We start from the raw sequence: 19,801 nt of genomic DNA, 5'->3' as shown, positions 1-19,801 counted from the left end.
CTCTCAAGGACTGTCAGGCTTAAGGTAGGATGTAGAGATACAAACTGACAAACAAAAAATGAACTTTGTTTTATTATAGTTTCATTTCTAAACAGAAATAATATTCTGTAGACTTGAAACTCAAGTCTAATGTTTCCTGACAGATGGGAGCACACTGCCATCACCACGATGGACGTGGGTTCCCTGCTGCCTTCATTGCCTTCTCTCTGAAGCGAAGACTGAGCTTTGGTCGGAATGTTCCTGTGAACTTAGTGAAGAAGCTTCTGCTGTGGTGGCTGTTGGAATGACTCTCAATAGGATCAGATTTGATGGATTTTGTTCTCTGAAGGTTGTTAGTATGTTGTCATCTTCTTAAACCAGACAGACACAACTAAAAGCAAGTAGAGGGATTTTTTTTCTCTCCTGTAAGGCAGAATTGCTCCTTTCATTTAGACTTCATGATGTTCTGCATTGCATGAAGAGAAAAGATAATTTGAACTAAATTAACTGTCACTAAATTTGGAGGTGAAGTAGCTCTTTACTCTTGGCATACATGCACCAAGAAATAAACTTCTTTAAAGCTAAAATACCTTCTAAAAAATCTCTTTTCTCTTTGTTTTATTTACTACTGGCATCAGGAATAGCACTGAGAAGAGATTACAGTAGTTGATGAGGTTTTCCTGTACCTTAAAAAATGGAAACAGCAGCAGAGGCAGGAGGAATTGTAGTTCCTTGGCTTTGCTATACAGCAGTTACAACATTTAAAAAATTTGTAAGGACAATATTGTTTTCAAATGGGAATGCTACTATGTGCTGGAAAACTGTCAGCATTTCAGGGCATCTGTTACATTGTCTTTTCAGTGTTTCCAGTGGTCTCAAACTGCATCAAAGGGTCCCATTCTGAGCTGCTAGGTGGTGTTAGTCATGTCTCCTATTGGAATTGGCCACAGGTAAGAATATTTAGGGTCTGGAAGCACTTAGTAACTGTTGTAGCAGCATGGAATAGATGCAAGAAGTAATTTGCTAGCCTAAAAATAGCCCATATTTTAATATACTTTTATGAAAATAAACAAGCCTATGGAGTTCTAGTATCAAACAAATGACGTGCTGGTACTGGAACTGTTTCCTTTTGCTTCCTTAATTGAGGAGAAGAAAGAGAAACTTAAGAGAAAGAGAAAATAAACTCTTGTTGCCCATAAACTAGAAAGAACATTTGCATAAAATGAGACCGTTTCAAAGTAAAGGCCAAATGATGCTTGGTTACTTATGAAATAGGAGCAGCTTATCATGCACTTCACTTGCGATTGCCCTACCAAGGCCCTGCCCAACTTTTCAGAGCTTGGTTCTGACCTGTTACATTAGGGTCTTAAGCTTTTCTGGGAGAAGGCATTGTACATTTTTATAAATCTATTTGTCAAATTTTTAGGCAGAAAAAAGGAGCAAGTTATTTCAGCAAATATGTATTTTTGATTTCTCACTTGTGGCTAACAGTGAGGAGTTTGAGAGTTATTCTGAAAATTACTGAATACATAATGTCTGTTCTCTTCCTCCTCTGTGAAATTTTGGTATAACAGCTATAGAGAGAGTTACTGTCATGGAGTGATTTTGCTTTCCCTAGGCAAAAAAAGATGTTATGTTCAATTTTTTGGTTTACAGGAGAAAGGATAAGAAAAGTAGAAAAATGGAAAACACTTGTCAGCCCTAGCTGCTTGAGTTGCAGAAGTGCCCATCAGCCTTTATGCATCTCCTCAAATGAAGATGAAAAGGATCATTCCTCTTCTAATCTATGAACTGTGCCGCTCACTGCCTTTGTCATTTAGACTATTGCAAAGTGCTTGACTGCCTTTTTTCCCCTTAAGGTGTAGTAACAATGTATATCATTGCAGAATGAGGTTGCTCGTTCATTAAGGAGCACTGTGTACACAGTGAATATTATGGTGTACCTCATAGATTGGTATGCTGCTTCTGACTTGCCTCCCAGTGTAGTTTAAGGCACTGTTTTTGACAGCTGAATATGTTACCTAGATTGGGGCTAGTATTCTCCTGTTTATCTTCCCATGTGATGCAGTAGCAGCAACTAGCAGTTTCCCCTTAGGGAAGTGCAGACTGCTGCGGGATATACTACTTAAAGTCTTCGTGACACAGAGCGATCTTACCTTAGTCATGTAGTTTCTCCTGATGAAGCCTCAGGAATGAAGGTTGCTCTAGACTTCCTATGTAATCAGTGAGAAGAAATGGGCATTTCCACAGCATGATTCAGGGTTCCTCTGTTGTGCATCACTTTCTGCAGGCGATTCATTCTCTCTTTTCTACTGTATGTTTTGAAAAGGGAACTGCAGCTCACTGATCGTCTATTTAGAAGTCCCAGATAGATGTCTGAAATTTGGCTACAGCATCAGAAAGACGGTCAAGCCAGTAGCAGCAACCTGTGAGCAAACAGACCTATGCTTTTTGATTGGGGTTTCTAACTGCTTTTTAAATTTTGAGAATTCAGTAGGCAGCGGAAATCTTGGTTACAGTAGCCCTGCCAGTCTTCAGTTAAATTTATTGAATTTTGATGGTTGTACTGCAGGCTGGGGAAAACTTCTTCCCTTCTCTTAGAGCTGAGACACAAACCATGAAAACTAGTTCTAAACATACCCTTTTTCAGGGAGCTGAATACCTTTAATATTTTTTGCCTTGCTGGCAGTGTATAAAGCTAAAGGAGCTGCAATTGGATGTCAGTACAATCCTGATGTCTCTGAATGTGTTTAAAAGAAGTATTTGTGTGGAGGCCCTTATGCAGCTGAAAATCTCAACAAGAATTTGGCAGAAATCTCAGTGTTGGAAGATGGCAGATTCCTGTGCAGTGAGATGTTTACTGGTTCACTGTTTTATCTTTGGCAGCTGCTTTTGCACTTGATATCTTCAGCTGTTTTTGAAGCTTTTACAAAGAATAATGATTCATTTCATGAAATGTATCTACTTTACCCACCCAACAGGGCACTGATTCACATATTTCTCTGGCAACATCCCGTTGTTATCGGAGCTGTGTTCACTTTTGCAGGGTTGCATTCACTGGGACGTTAGAACTTCCTGGGCCATGGTTTTATTGCATGATTTACTGATGTGTGGGTTGACTGTTTTCAACAATTCCTGTGAAAACACTAGGGTCACCAGGCTCTTTGGGAGGTGGAAACAACCTGAGTTTTCCTGTTTTCTGCTGGCAGTTAGCGCTAATGTAGGTGCTTCAACAATCTTTTCACAGGAATATGAGCTATTTTACTGATGGCCTACAGATAGGTGGCAACTTCATTGTGTCACATTTCAAGCAGTGTTTTCTTATTACCAGGGCAGATTACTGTAAAAGGCAATAGTGAATGGACTGGATTTTAGCTCCCTACAAGGTAAAATTCCACTAAATCAATAGAGCTTTCTCGGACGTTGATTATGTGAGGTTGGGATACTACCTAAAGGTTTTACTGATAGGGGTTTTTTAATGAGTTCCATAAATTCATGAACAAGGTTTCACTGCAGGCTACCAGAGCATTTATTTTGTTTTTTGAAGTTCAGGTTAAGCACACATTCTGTAAGTTTGAACGTGTTCACTTGCTCTTTGAATAAAGTAACACCTGAATACACTTGCATGCTGCTCTGCACCCACAAACTAATCATTTTGTGATGTGTTTCTGGATGCTTATATATGCATACCAGTTGTTCACTGGTATATGTGTTCCCTCTATTCAACTTCTGCATCAGGGCACAGTGGTGCATTTAACCAGAAAAGGCTGGTGGACTTATGTCATTCCAGAGTTTAGAGCCCTTCTGGAGGAGAATATTTAAAATACATATTGAAAAATGAGACAGGGTATATGGGGTGATACAATACGTTTTATTACTCCAACTGGCATAATGCAGTGGAGGAGCATGGGGCAGTCGGAACTCTTCATGTTTGTTTTGTGTCCAAAGAATAGTTTAGAGTTATGCCTGTACTTAGCCCAATTTTTAAAGAGTTGTCTATTTATTTTCAGTGTTGCAGTGTATGAACTAGAGTATACATACGTTCTAGTTAACTCACCACATTTTTTTAGCATGATATTCTAACCTGCTTGGCCATTAACCTGGCTGGCTACCAGGAGAATTTTCAAACTGTTGACTCATATTGCTTCCATGTGTAACTTAAACCACCTTTTCCCACAGTGGACACAGCTTGAAGGTTAGCTGCGTTTTCTTTTCAGGGCAGGGAACAGCATATTTTGAATTGAGTCAACACATATGAGTAAAGGAAGTAAATCCAAGCTATTATTAACTTTTTGGGGTCTAATCTCATTTTTGCTGAAATCTTTCCTGGTTCCAAATCAGGAAAGACCAACAGGGCTTTTTGTGTTCCTCTTCCCCATGAGGTTTAGTAGTCTGCAGCATACATAGCCATGACTCATCTTTTCATTTCTGCGTCTTTGTGAGGATGCATCTTCACAGCTGCTATAACTTTTATGCCATCTAAGGCTTTGGGGGCATGACTTGCTCTCTGTGCATGGGACCTGATGCTTTGAGGATGTGACTAATTAAGTGGGAAATGACATGTAGGCTGCATGCCATGTCATATTATTGAGCACCTATATATAGGTGGAGCCTATATGTGGTTGGAGCTTCTGTTCATAGTTGGAGTCCAGATTTGTGTCATGCAGCAAAGGAGGGGAGATGGCTAGTAGAACCGTTCTGCAAAGTGATACAGAGTGGTACACGGCAGTGTTGTCCCTCTAATTTTGCTGTTGAGCCGGATGGTGGCTTTGCATGCAAAAGCCCTGAGCAACTGACATAGGGTGGGAGAATGAGAATACTGATCTTCCTCTACAGCGTTTAAGATCTATGTATGAAAAGCGGTATGTGGCATTGCTGCAATTCACCTACCTGACTCAGTTCTACTCTTTTTTTTATGATCAAAAAATGATCTAATAAGAAAAAATAGTCTCCTGTATTGTAACCTTTGGATCTCTGTAGCCAAATGCAAGTGTTTTGCTTAGTTCAGGAGACATGAGCGCGTAGTAGAGCGTGTATTTAAGCTTTACTATGTGAGCAGTCTGAAGTCAATAGGACTGCCATGTTGAACAATAACACTTTTAGCATGTGCTTAAAACCCAAACCAGATGGATACATGGCTTTTTTCAAAGATGTGTGGCTAACAAACACTTCACTCCCAAAAGTTTTATTCTAGTGTTTCCATGTAATATTTATGCTTGCACTGAATGTTGTTTTTCAGCTGAAAACACTAAAATATAGATTTCTTCACATTATATGATTTTGATTGTTTTGCTTTACTTTTGCAATCCCACTCCAGCCTTTATAAGGATGAATGCTATGCTATAGTGGTGTCACTAGGGCCTGGCTTTGCTGGACTCCAGCTTGCAGAGACCAAAGGTAGCCGTTGCTGAGAGAGAGGGCTCGGAAGACAAGAGAATATGGCTTCCCCCATTTTTTTACTCTAAAAGGCATGTTGGAGTTTTGTGCTGTATAATTCTTTAGGTATTTGGATTAACTCTGATAAAATTATAGGTGGTTGTAAGGGAGTTTATTGTGCTTATAAATTGTAGTGGGGCTCCCTGTAATTTGTTATAATTAATTCAAGAGTTCAAGGGCAGAAAATCAGGATCAGGTTGTGGCATGCCTTCCTTTCTTGCTAAAGCATGCCATTACTGGCCTTTCTATTTAAGGTTTAACTTTGTGTTTGTGGGTTTATTTGAACTTGGAGTATCCAAAAAGTATAGCACACTCTTAACAAAAAGTACAAGTACAGAGGACGGACCTGTTGTGGTTGGGGGGTTCCTTTTTAAATACAGAGAAATTGGTGGATGCTGTAAAGCTGCATCTGCTGGCTAAGCCTCTTGTGGAAGGAGTGCGTGTTTTGGAAGGCTTGTGTCATGTCTGCAGGCTGCAACAAGGCCTGGGTGCATGTCCGTGCTTGTGGCCCATCAGAAATGGCAGGAAAAGAAAAACACTCACAGAGCACTTCTTTACAATCCAAGCACAGTCTTTGGCTGCCAATGAGAATGCTGAGTGTGATGCTGTTATCTTGTGTCTAACTGCTCGGGGTTTCACTAGCCATCCATTTTAACACTGGACACCAAAGAGCTGCAACACTTTGATACCAGGCTATACTGGAAACAGCTGCTTATATGTAAGAGGTTATAAAGCATGTGTTACCTTCCTAAACAGTCCGATGTCTGTTTGTAATACATATATTATCTTCTTTTTTGAATGCTCAATTTTGCTGCAGAAATTTGACTTTATTGACTGATTTACACCAGAAGAAAGCTTATTGCTCCTAAAATGCTCATCCTTTGCATTTACATTTGAAATCTTCTGTCAGCTGTGTAAAGAATTGGTGGAGGTGGAGATCTGAAATTTTAATAGACTGTCTTTCGGGGAATGCATGCAAACAAACCACCTTTCAGTAGTAAACTGATGAAATAGAGGTGATAAACAACAACTAAGCAGTGCAAAATTCTGATCAGACTGTTTTTAGATGCACAAAGGTTTTCCTGTTCTAGTATCCTTAGCCAGGAGTTGACTGTGTAGCTGGACCTTAACCTTTGGAAGACATCGGCCTTTGGTAGGAACTTCACTGGTCACATGTGGTAGCTTACCTTTCATTGTGTGCCTCAATGCAGCTCATACAGCAAGCCAGCCATCGAGGCTGTGTATTACTTGTCCTTATGCTCACAAGTTGCATATCAAAACAAATGGAAAGTGGCCATCGTTGTGAAACTAGCCTGTTTTAGCCAAATCCCCTTTTCTGCCCTTCAGCTATCAACTGTTACTTTTAAAGAGACAGACTGAGCAATGTGGAAGTAGGTGATACAAACTGTGTTTTGATCTATCCTCCTTTTTCAGTCCTACGTGCGAAAGTGATGCTAACCCAGCATTGTTGGCTCATTAGGAAGGGGAAAAGGAATGACACAAATCTTTCCATGTATTTAATTTATTTTATTTTTAGTTTTAGTCATGTTTTCCATCCAGCTGCTGGAGGAAACCAGGATGTAGGCAGTTGGATGCTGCTTTTGAACAACCTCATTTCTCAGTTACCTGAAGCTAACCTTGACCTACCTTATAAGTTTGCTATGATCAAGGAGTTCCTACCCTAGAAACTGTTATGACTATGTTTTTACTATTGGCATTGACAGTTTGAGCTTCTGAAGGAAATTCCTCCTGCATGTGTGACAAAGGCTCTTTCGCCTCCTTCCCTTTTTTTTTCTGGCAAGTCTGCTGATCTTTCTGAAGGTCTGTGACAGGGTGTGGTAGACTTGTTCTCAATAATACCCTTCCAAAAATATTACCCTTTAGTAGTGGAAGCACAGACGTTGCTTTTTATATTCTACCACAAATCCCAGATAAATGGCTATTGTCTAGTACTGCGAAACATCAGACTTTCGCTGGGAGAGTTGATGAAATTCCAGAGGAGCGAGCTGGAGATGTTCTGTTTATCAACACCATCCAAGTTTTTTACACCGGCAAAGACAAAGCCTTAGCACTGCATTACTGACAATGACATCATCAATGTATGTACCTCTTTTTTTTTTTTAAAGTGCCTTTAGATTAAGATGTGCTGATTGAATCCTTGCATCTAAAATGTGTTTCAGCATGCTCAAGCCCAGAAATCATAACACCATCTTTGCCAATATACTGAGCGTTGTATCTGAAAAGACCAGTCTTGTCTACCTGCCTTTCTTTCGTGCCATATAAAATCCAGTCCAATTTTGCAGTCAATTTTGTTGCAGTATATTGAGTGACCTACATGAAATAAGCAGCATCCAGTAAGTAGTACTCTGGATTGAGACTTGGGAACAAAGCCTAGATCTCCCAAATCTGCTTTGGTTTCCTGCCCAAGTTTACATGAGTAACTTCACCAGCCATGCGCCTCAGATACTCTATTTATAAAATTAGGCTAATGATCATTAGTACCATTTAAAGCATGTTTTTCTCAGAAAAGCAACCAGTAAGAGTTAAGTATTATTATGATTGTCTCATATGTAATAAATAAATAAAAGTAACCTTTTGGTCATTATCAATTAGTTCCTTTGATTGCCCATTGAATAGCTGAGTCATTGGCTCATCTAACTCAAAGGCTGGGAAAATATGAAAGGCCCTGTGTTTAAAATAAAAAATGGGTTTCTCTTTAAAACACAGCATATAGGTATCTGTGGAATCCTATTGCTAAATAGTATCAAAGCCAAGATCATGGCAGATTTTAAGGTGTGAGATGAACAATAGACACATCAATATCAAAGCTAATGCTTAAAATAATTTTAGTAAATTATAAAAGGCCTCTGTTCTGGAGAAACTGCTTCCCCTGTGGGCAGATTATTGCATAACTGTACATTGCAGCATCTCTGCTCAGAAATATATTACCATACTAAGATAAACCCAAATGAGCTGAGTCGGACTGTTGTGATTCAATGAGACTTTTATTGTGTTCCTAATTTTAGAAGATCATAGTGTTCTCTAATTGCAATTTTTTTGAAGTTGGAAAAGAGCTGAAGGTCTTGAGCTAAACCACTTGTGGGCCAATCTGTTTCTCCTTTGAGTCTTAAAGACTTCTTATTTTGGAGATATGAAACGGTAAAGCAGTTCTCTTTTTCCTCCAGAGAAGAAGTTAAACTACATAGCTATGCAGTTATCCAATAGATAGGCTTGATGCCAAAAAGGTACCTAATGAGTTATAAAAAGTTAGTCATGCCAGTAATTGCATCATTAGAAATGATTTTAAAGGAATTGTACCTCTTGGGTAACTAATACATCTTTTGTAGTGCTTTGTGTATTTTCAGATACACTCAAGGTAAATATTTATTGGTATTGAAACTGTAATGTATTTATTCATACTGCCTTGAAATTTCCAGAAAAACACACTGACTGATTTAAAAAAAAAAAAAAAAAAAGTTTTTTAAAAAGTGTTTCCTGCTGCACTAGAGATAATGCGTATATTCCAAACCCTTCCTGTCCCTGATGTACAGAGAAGGAAAGTAAAACCAGGGAAAAATAACAAAAATCCAGGCTGATCACAATATAGCATTCAAACAGTATTAATCCTTATTCTCTCGATCCTGTCACCTTTTTGTATAAATGTATAGATCTATGTATGTGTATGAAGCATATATTTAGATTGTAAATCCCTGGGGCAGTAAGCATTTTTTGTTCTGTTTTCATACGTTTCCTAGCAGAGTTGGATGCTGTTTGATTACTAAGGCTACCAGGTCTGATAATATTGAGTAATTATTAATGAAGTATTTGCCTTGTGGTTCTTTGTGGAAGTCACTAGTAGGAAAATTGTGAAGATGCAGTGTACCAGTGCAATTACTCTGCAAAACTAATCCATATTCTTACCTTTGTAAACTGTCCTTTAATTTCTCTACAAAGATCTCACTTCCAATATTGATCAGGCCAGGTTCTGCGTGGCTTGTGTTATCTGAAACATTGGTTGTTGAAGAGAATGGAAATCAGTAAAATTGAGTTATTTTCTGCATATATAAAACGGCAACAGAGGTTATACATCAGATAAACATGGATAAACGTGGTGATGGAAGGGTACAATGAATTCAGTGACACTGTACAAACACCCACGTTCTTTTTTTGAAGTGACAGGAGAACAAACATGAATCCTGGTCTTGGGAGGTCTATGCAGAATTGTACGAGCAAATGGAGTTTCTCTACATTTACACAGCTGTAGCAGAGTCTGAATCTGGGTGTTGCAATTAAATTTAAAACCAGTACCTTTATCTCCTGCTTACTAATACTATTTGGGTTTTTTTCCCTCTGATGTAGTATGGATTGCTAAAATGCAGATGTTGATTCTGGAGTTCAGATGTTGTCTCATAGTTGTCCAGTTGTAGCTTATGTACTTTTGCATCTAGTGTGCTTTTTGATGCAATAGATGCAAATATACTTTTAAGGATTTCTGTGTTGGCTAAATAGAGTTGTGGGAAATGATATCCTTATAATTATGGCTTTGTTCAGACTTGTTGTCCACTCCCATTCCCCTTGGAATTAGCTACAGCCTGGCAAACTGTAGTAGCCTTTATTATATTGAATACACAACAGCTCTGCTAAAATGTTTAACCCAAAATGAGCAACGAAGGTGAGAGATTTCAGCTCTCAGCCCACGTGGCTATGGTGGTGTCTCTTCTGCCCTGCACTCCCCTAGTATGCCAGAATGGCTCTGTGATTAAAGCTTTGTAAGTCCTAATTTTGAATTTCTTGCCTTTTATTATTTGGGGGTGCAGATTGCAAACTTCTCTTTTGTTGAGTTTCCATATGCTTTCCCAAGTAAACCACCTAATAGGAGGCTTAAGAAATGCATGTTTTTATCTGCTGTTCTGGAACAGCTTTCCTCAGTGAATCTACAGCTGAATCATTTTTAAAATGTTTGATTTCCCTCAAATTATAGATCTACTTTTGCAATCCAAGTGAACAAAGAGCAATCTCAGCTAGCATAGTGACATAATAACAGCATTTAATGTAATTTCAGATGGAGGAGCCTCAAATCCTTGACAGAATGTGGGCCAATTTCTCCTCTCTGTTGGCTGGGCAGAGCCTGACCACAGTTTTGCAGCAGAGCTGAGCCATGAATCTGTGGCTGGTAGAGCTATTAGAGCCTTCTAGCAGAGCTTCCTCCAGAGTATGCTCCTCCTCTTCCTTGACAATGGAATTAGCCACTCCAGTTCGTGCCTTGTGAAAGGAGATGTCCCAGTTCGTGCCTTATGTGGCCACAATGAAAGGAGATGTCAGGGGACACCTTAGGTGGGTGACCCTTGTCACTGTCAGTCCAGGGGTAAAGATGAAGCTGGTACAGACCATAGGTTTCTGCCTCAATCTTCTTCAGTTTATCTTGGTACTTCCATTGAGAAAAGTGTCAGAGCCATAGAAGGTGATTGCTTTTCAGTGCGTTTGTCTGTGAAAGGTGACAACTTTCTCCATGAGGTTTTTCCTGATGGATACACTAGTTAATGTCAGAGCTAATTATATACGTCTTTAAACTTCTACTGCATGTCAATCTACAATATATAATAAATCCTAAACTTTTATTCTGCTGCAGTGTTAGTAAATGCAATGCTGTACCATAATATTGTAGAATATTCCTATTGAAATTTTTAAATGTGACCTGTTTCTGACAATCGGGGTGAAACACCTGTAAATGGCATCTTTCTCATAAAGTGGGTGCTGACTGCTGTCTTAAAACAATTTTTCTAAAGTACTGGCAACTAAAATTGCAACTAAAACCCCACATCAGCTGTTTCTTTTGAAAGTCTGGGTCGTAATATTTGATACTACAGTAACTGCATTGACACCGTATTTTTGATGATGCTTACCTAAATAATCCTATCTATGGTTTATCTATAGTTTTGTGGGTACCGTGGTTGAAACCGTGGCTCCAGTAAAGCTGGTGACATTCTTGACTTCTGTAGAGCTAGGATGTCACTGTAAGATTTTTACACTTCAAGGTTTTCACTTTCATGTAGTGTCTTAACTTTGTGTTTGTTTTAACAATAGCTCTAACTTTATGGCAGATGTGTGTTTTACTTTTGTTCTGTTAGACTAGAATATGCAACTCATGCATATATATGTAGCATTGACATAAATAGCCTGCTTTCAGCATTACAAGTCTCGAAGACCAGATTCAGCAAGCACTTGCTCACCTGCATACTTGATAAAGCAGCTTATGTCAAGCTTGTATGAAAGCATGTGTATTTTCAGAATTGGGATTTAGTCATTGCAAAGGAGTGGAAACAAGCTGATTTGTCTCTTGGACTGAGCAACTGTGAAACCTGGGGCTGAAGCACAGGGCTCAAGCTGAGAAGCTGTATGCTTTTTACACTGCCTCTCTCAATCAAATTTCAAAATCCTCTGAGGTTTTAATCTTCATTAGGCTGTGTGAAAGCCAAATCTAAGCATTTTAAATGAGATTATATTTTTCCTATTTGAAAATGTTCTTCTGCCTTTTGTAGTGGAGAGAGGCGAAGAGGAAGCCTAAAACCAGTAACCCAAGAATTACCTTTTAAGCGCATGTAAAAATTGTGAACTCCAAAGGGAACTTCCCAGACATGAAGAATACGTGCAGAGGCCTTCCTTGAGGGGATTTCTCTGCCCTGCAGTGCTTGTAGCCTCTAAACACCCTGCTGCCTTGAGAGTACCGGTCTGGTCAGAGCATTGGTGCTGTCTAGTGGCAAGTTATTGCATCTCACATCGCTAATGGAAGAGTTAACTGAAGAAAAATGTAAAATGCTGCATTTGATTAATAGCCCTAAAAGCATGGCTTGGGTTATGCTGGTTTTGAAGCACGTAGGTATTTTCTAATGCCTCCACACAGAATTAAATGGTAACATTTTCAAGTATAGCTAAGGCAATGCAGTCCCTGCAACGTGGGTTACAGTGGTTCTCCTTTCTGAGAAGGAAAGGTTAATTGCATTGGTACTGGGAAGGTGACTTACACACACAGACATGCACATCTGAAATCGTTAAAACAAGACCAGAACAGTTTCTTTGCTATTCCCAAAGGTTCAAAGGTAAGGTCAGATGTGGTGTGCTGGGTGCAGCTGTGTCTGGTTAGTTTACTGCCCTCAGTCTTTCTGACCGCTCTTTGCTGCCCACCTTGCAGAGGGTTGCAGTCTCTGAGACTGTCTAGCATGCTTGTGTACTATTTATTTCTAACCTGGTTTATCTCAAGTAATTATTTTTTAAATCCATGCCATTTTGAGGGGATGCCCTTTGTGTTGGGGGGGTGAGCAGCTTTGCAGCTGAAGGGAGCGTTAATGTCCTAACATGGTTCAGCTGCGGCCAGGCTGGCATGTCTGGTCACAGCCTGAGAAAGGCCTTTGGTTTTTGGGGTTTCCTAACTTGGGCCACCCAGGCACATCAGTTACTATCAGCAGGTCTAGGGGTTGGGTGCATGAGGCTGAGTGCACACATGACTGCGGCTATGTTGGTACAGTATCTCTACCTTTGGGCTCAGACCTGATGAGTTGTTGCATGTTGGCTGAAAAGGAATTGTGTTTCTTCTCAGTTAGGACAGGTTATGTATATCTGCACCAAAAGTTTAAGCTGATGGACATGAGATCATTAGATCACTGTAACTCAACTGTATTTGATTATTGGCACATCAGTGGCTGATATGGTGTCCTTGCAATTGTGACTATAATTTCTTCAGCTGCCTGTCTTGCCCCTGCCTGGTTTTACTGCCCATGCCACACAGGTAGCTTGAGGGAACATGCATTCGTGCCTGCAGAATAAAAAGTTGTGGCCTGTTAATGGAGCTGTCTCCACTGGACTTTAACCTGATATGCTGGAGGGACTGGTACATATCCCTGCTGCTTTGGCCAGCTCTGCTGTGGGTCTGGTCCAGTTCAGTGGATGGGAGGGATGCATGGATGGGGACAGTAACTTGTTAAGCTTTTTGTGGAAAACTACTTCTTTGTCCTCATCTGCTCTATTGCAAATGTAAGGTCAAATGTGTGAGTTCTGTCGCTGTGGTTAAAACTAACATAGTTTGTCGTGTGATTAGTTACTGTGGATCAGCAAGTGCATGATATTGGAAGCTGGGTTTGCTTGATTTGTGTGTCTAAGTCATCCTTACAGATGAGAGATACCAATTTAAAAAACTCCTATATGGTCTATAGTTAAAGTTATGTCAGTAGGCCAAAGTATATTGCTAAAATTCTGTTTCTTCTATCAAAATGGTGACACTGGAGCAAAAACAATAGAAGAAATATGGAACAGACTCTTTTTTTTGTATTGGTGATTGCATGGTCTTCTGTAACCTCTAAAAAATTTGTGGAGGAAGTAATCCCAGAAGATGTCCCTCTTCTGTGTAGTCCAGGGAACACAAATTAGAACTTTTTGTTTTCCTTTTCATCCACTTGGAAGCATTGCACATATAGGGGTCATATTGATTTTTTTTTTTGGTAATGTGGAACTTCTGAAGCCAGGTACAGACTACTGTTTAACTGCCTGACCTGTTTGTGGTGAGTTTTTCTTGCTTTCAGCAGTCTTTTGTTCTGTAGAAAATGTACAAACATGTAGATGTTTTAATTTGTGCTCTTTTTTTTGTTTGTAGATATCAGTATTACCTACAAGTGAAAAAGGATGTTCTTGATGGCCAATTACTTTCTTCATTGGAGCAGGGGATTCGACTAGCTGGTTTGGCAGTGCAAGGTAAGGTGACCTGATAGCCCTTTTCCAACATTGGCTTTTTTTGTTTGTTCTGTATGTTGACTGGGCACTCACTAAGGCCTTGTATGACTTCTACTCACAACAGCTGGATTTTCTATTGATTTAAAAGTGCATAGGTGGACTGCTGTTGATGAAACACCCTCAGGGAGGTAGTGATGGACCACATCACAGTGTTCAACTTTCCTATTTCTAAAATCCATGTTAGTGTTTCTGAACAAAACTCCAGTTCTTCCAACCCCAACCGCGGAGTACTTTGCAGTAATGAATTTGCTTCACGTTCTCTGGTTTGAAAGGCAATTACATCAAAGACCATAGCAGCAGCTTTAATTTTGCCTTTAATTAAAAACTCGTTTTCCTGTATAGTGCTGTCTGAAGTATGAAAGAACACATGACCATCATTGTTATGTGAGCTATAAATTAATAATAAACTACTTCTTACAATGTGATTTTTATTCTGAGCCTCCTAAGGACATCAATAAAAGTAGGATCACATAATGTATACGGGCAGAGGAAGAAGCCCTGTATTGGGAGAAAGTATGTTTCAGTCCATCCGTGACTGAGAACCTAACGTAGAGTTTCAGCAGTCATGCTCTGGGCATGTCCTCTGATGAGAGGGAAGGGGGAAGTATATATACAAATAGCAAACATGAAGATCCAATTCTTGAAAATTAAAGGTTCAGTGGAGAGTAATGCTAATATGGTCTTCCTTAGGGCAGTAGAAATTCCGTTTTAGTATCTAATTTCTTGGTTAAAATTGAAGAAAAAATGTTTCCTGTCAAATCTTGAAATGTTTTATTAATAAAAAGGAAAATATATGTATAAGTTTCCATACCGAATCTTGCAATTTAAGTAAATGAAGTTTTTCCACTGTGTGAGTTAGGGCTCAATAGATACTGAATATGTTTCACTGGTCCTGTGGTTTTGGAGCTTTTTGCTAACTTTGAGAGTGAGTCAGTCTTTGTAATCAGTTTGAAGTAATAACTTTATTCTGAATTTTCTACATAATCTATTATATTTCAAGACCATTGCATCAGAATGCTGCACCTAGTCTTGTTCACTTTATTCGTGACCTTGTATTACTCCCTTTGTCCTTTGCATGTGATGCAACCGAAGATATTTGAAATACTTATTTCTTTTAAACTTACAGACTCTGTTTCATGTCCATTTTTATTTCTTTCTGTTTATGTTAAAACATAACTCTGAGGTGAAAACAAAATGAAACTGCGTTTTTGGCATCCTGCAATAGGTGAAATTGTCTAGAAGCTTTGAAAGAATGTTTAGCTAATATGATTTATGGTGGGAATTTCCAACTTCTATAATATGAGGATCTTGTAGATGGCGTTTGATCCAGTTCAATTAATATAAAATAAAAACCTCCTGGCAAAGATATTCTTTTGATATAAGCTGTTGTGTATTTAACAGATAGATAAATATAGGCTTTGTTTTGTTTTTTAATGTAGTTTAGCCTTTAGGAAGCACTTTCAAAACTCCACAGTTTCAAGGACATTTAGACAAGAATCCTCAGCCCGACTTATGACTGAATGTGAGCATGGAGATAAGTACCTCTTTAAGAGATGTAGAAGAAGTAGAAAAGCAAGTGGAAAGGTGTAGGTCAAACTGACACAGTGCTTCTACTGTTATATTTGGTGCAGAAGGATAAGACCTTTCCCCTCCTGCCCCTCAAACCATGTTGGTTGTGGACAATTTTTAATAGAATTGGCTAGTGGATTTTAACCTCCTAGGCTGTAAAATTAAGCATCTTTTGTACAGTTGTGCAGAACTGTAGCAGAAGTAGGTTAATTGTTTTTGGGGGGTGAGGGGGGCTGGTCAGGGTTTAAAACATTGGAGAAGGAAAAGTGTGCACCATTTTTAAAGAGGCTGAGCAATCCCAGCCTTGTTAGATGGTGATATTAGTTCATGAAGGCTAGAGAAAAAGAAACTCTTGCATTCCTGACGGTTAAGCATTGCAAATGGTCATAATATTAGGGATCAAAAGAGAAAAATTACTTGTTGGCTGTTATTTGATCTCTAGTAATAACACTATTATTTTCAGACCTCCATGTTAAAAGCTGAAGTACAAGCAGAAATCTTGGTGCTGGGTTGTGGCTTCAGAGAGAACTCGCCCACTTGAAATTAAGCATCTGTGCAAAGGTTGAGTGTGGTCTTAACATGTGTGGAAAGTGCTAAAATGAGTAATTGTGTTGTTTTTTCCAGCGGATTTTGGAGACTATAATCAGTTTGAATCTCATGACTTCCTCCGAGAGTATGTCTTGTTCCCTATGGTGAGTTCCTTATCCTCCTCTTTTGTGGTCTTTTATGAATAATTTCTCCATGCCTCAGTGATGGCTTTGTTGATAACAGAGTAAAAGGACCAGCACTGAACTATTAATAGTGGAAATAAGCTTTGCTCCCCCAAACCTGCAATATACTTGATTGTATCTGAATGAATATATGCTATGGGAATTTAGCCTTTTTTCAGTTCCCGTTAAGCCTCCACTAGGAATAGGTGTCAACAAAAGAAAAGTACTTCTTTGAATCAAAAAAAGAATTTGCAGCTATTTAAAAAGGTGTATATTAGCAGTACTGCAGTATTAGTAACATGGCATAACAAGGGGATATGAGGGCTGCTGATGTAGTAAATGTTGTGTTACAGGGCAAATCATGCAGCCTTTCCTCAAGAGAATGTGAATTTGCATCAACTGACTGTTAGACTAAAGTGAAGCATGAATCGGGTCTTCTCAAAATGTTCTCCAGGGACTGTGCTGTAAATGTGTTTTAAATTTACATTGGAAACTAGCAAATAATTTGAATGCTGAAGGAAGTGTTTTAGGTCACTAATGATGTTAGAAACTCTGGTGACAAAAGCCCAGCACTTGCAGTCCATGACATTGAGCCTCTCTGGGAAGATGGGTTAGAGAAAAAAAAAGCCTGCTGGGGTTAAGGCTGGCTTTATCTTGGATAACAAGTCCATCAGCACAAGTCTTGAGTGTAAGCTTCATAAAATGTAAAAGATCTTGGAATTTTTCCTAACTGGAAAAAAAAATTTGGAAGTGGGGTGGGGTTCCCATGCCCTGAGTGTAGCTGCCTAGAAGTTAAGGCATCTGGTTTTCCTCTGCAATTAGTGGAGCGGTAGAGGGAGAATGATTCATCTCACTGTAATTCGAAGGCTTGAGAAAGGCACTTCCAGAAGCATTTCATCCCATTTACCAGCACTCTTTGTAAAGGAACTGCAGCAGATAGTCCATTCTCAAGTCCAAAAAGGTGACAGCTGCACAGTGTCTGGAAGTGAAAGTGCAATTTTGAGCTGGTAGACAGGGTTCAATACCACCTGAAAAAGAGAGTCAGCAGGAAGAAGGGGAATTAATGACCATATAGAGATCTGAATATGCCTTGTATAGCTAGAATGTGGCTTCAGTATTGACCTTTCACTAAGAAACTTCTGTTAGCCTGACTAGTGGAGCAGGGTTTCTTTTGGTAGGCTGCCTTTATTTATTGATAAGTAATTGTATTTAGATATTGATAAGTATAGTTGGTGGCTTATGAAGTCGTGTATGATAGCCTAAGTGGGAAAGAAGGTGGCTGCAAATATAGACAGAGAAATGTGTCATCAAGCTGTCACTTTGTAAATTACTGAACTTCTGCAAAGTTCTTTCAATATACTGATATTATTTTTCTATTCAGAAAAAATTAGGGGAGGGTTTAGCCCTCTCGATGAGCTTTCAGGTGGTTAATTTCTGTATGGTTCAGCAGTTTACTCTTTGGGCCCATGTCCTAGAACGTCCATTTTTGAGTCAGCTGCCTACATGGTGTTATGGTCAGCTCTCCTCTGTTTTGCATGTACTGACCTCGTGGTATCTTGCCTTTCACCCATGCTACTATTGCTAAATTTAACAAAATCAGCAAAGTGTCTGCTTCCTGCAGTCTTCAGAAACCTACTCTTAAAGCAACTGTTTCTCTACATTACTTCAACATATTTCTTCAACATTTCTTTAACTACTTGTCTTTGCTCTTCTGGGGAGGAGTGGATAACGTAATAGTAAATATTTCACTGCAAGTTCAGTGACAATTGCTAAGTGCTGCAGATATAAACTAGTCCTGAAGCAAGTGGGAGGATTTGAGTGAATCTTGGGCATAGAAAGAGCCTCCAACGAGAACGTTGCTATAAATTCATTAGTGAAGTGAGCTGGTGGATGAGGGAGGGGCAGCTACATTTGTACTGTTTGATCTTAGGAGGCTACAATGTGTGTCAAATGGCATTTCTTCAGCAGGGAAAAGAACAAAGTTATGTACACAGTACACCCCACAGGTGTGTAGCTGTGCATAGGCATGTACCATGCCATTTTTCATTAGCATGCTACCACTTTCACATTTTTTTGTGGCAGAAGCAAATATCAGAGGGAGGGCCCCACTGAGCAAGAAACAGGCAGTGTATTTAAGTACGTTACGTGCAGCCTTAAGGCTTTTTAAAATAAAAATAAGAACTTTGAGGTTTTGCAAGAAAGTTGTTCAGCTTCCTTTTTTTTTTTTGCTTGAATTTATGAGCAGACTTCCTTTATTAACTTGCTCCCAATTATTTCAGAATTGTTTCTACCACACATTATTAAATTTGCGGAAGATAAATTTCTGTTCAGAAATGTGTTGCAAGCATAAAGTACATTTTATTACGTATTTCAAGAAGTAACAAAACTTTCAATCCCTTTTAACATGGTGAAGGGAGTACCTGTAGGTTGCAGGAGAGAAAATAACCATGACTTCGTTTTCCATGGTCTATGCATTATTTTGGGCTGTTTTAAAAGGTATATATTAATTTGTAGACTTCCAAGTGTTTTTAAAGACTTGTTCGGTCCTTATCCAGGAAAAGATCTCTTATCCATGCTGTACACTCTGTTCTCTATTTTGGAATAAAGTGCGCCTTACCCCTATTTTTGACAGTATCTTTTTACTCTCCCCTAAAAAAAGATATTAAAAAATCAGACCCTCGTGTTCTCCTTGCACATTTTCAGCATCTCGTGCTCTGAATTTTCGATGCAGTTGGTGATAGGTTCTCTCTGTGTAACTACCTGGAAGAGCATGAACAGGAAACAATCCTGAAACATCTGCCGTCATAATTCCTGTCTTGCATTTTGTCGTCTCTCTTTTTGGATGACTAGTTTTCGATGCTACTTCATATTTTTACAGGAGTGGACCCAGGATGAAGCTGTCTTGGAGGAGCTGACTCAAAAGGTTGCTCAGGAGCACCGAACTCACAGGTGAGCTTGACGTGTTAAGATTCGGATTTTTTTTTTTTATTGTCATCATCCTCCTAAGACTTCCCTTCTTCCCCATGCTTTTCTGGCAGGGGTAAACTAACCTGTCTTCGTGTTACTATTATGCTACGTTTCGCTGGATTTTTAATTAGTCTGTGACAAAAGATTATTTGCCTCTTGTGAACACAAAATGCTGAGGAACTTAATCCCAAATAAACGAGCATTTGCACCATAAGGTTTAATGAGCATGTGTAACGCTACTTGTGCTATGTAGTAGACTCCTTTCTCTTCTTGGTTTCATTTAAATCCTGATGGTGAAAGACCCTGTGACTTGATCGGGGGTGGTCCAAGGGTCTGTCTGAGGGTTTTCTCTCATTCAA

At 39.2% G+C, this 19,801-nt stretch overlaps 1 protein-coding gene across 1 annotated transcript in view; it reads left to right on the top strand.

The window, feature by feature from the left end:
* The window catches only part of PTPN14 (protein tyrosine phosphatase non-receptor type 14), a 122,359-nt gene that overhangs the window by 63,604 nt on the left and 38,954 nt on the right, over positions 1-19,801 (top strand). Inside the window, exons 4-6 of the mRNA XM_072856928.1 lie at positions 14,060-14,157; positions 16,390-16,457; positions 19,354-19,424. Coding sequence (XP_072713029.1) covers positions 14,060-14,157; positions 16,390-16,457; positions 19,354-19,424 — 237 coding nt within the window. The remainder of the gene's footprint in view (positions 1-14,059; positions 14,158-16,389; positions 16,458-19,353; positions 19,425-19,801) is intronic.

This window comes from Ciconia boyciana, chromosome 3 (genome assembly GCF_034638445.1).
Source record: "Ciconia boyciana chromosome 3, ASM3463844v1, whole genome shotgun sequence".
NCBI classification, from domain to species: domain Eukaryota; kingdom Metazoa; phylum Chordata; class Aves; order Ciconiiformes; family Ciconiidae; genus Ciconia; species Ciconia boyciana.
Note: the sequence above shows the minus strand (reverse complement) of the source record. Positions and strands in the feature narration are given on the sequence as shown.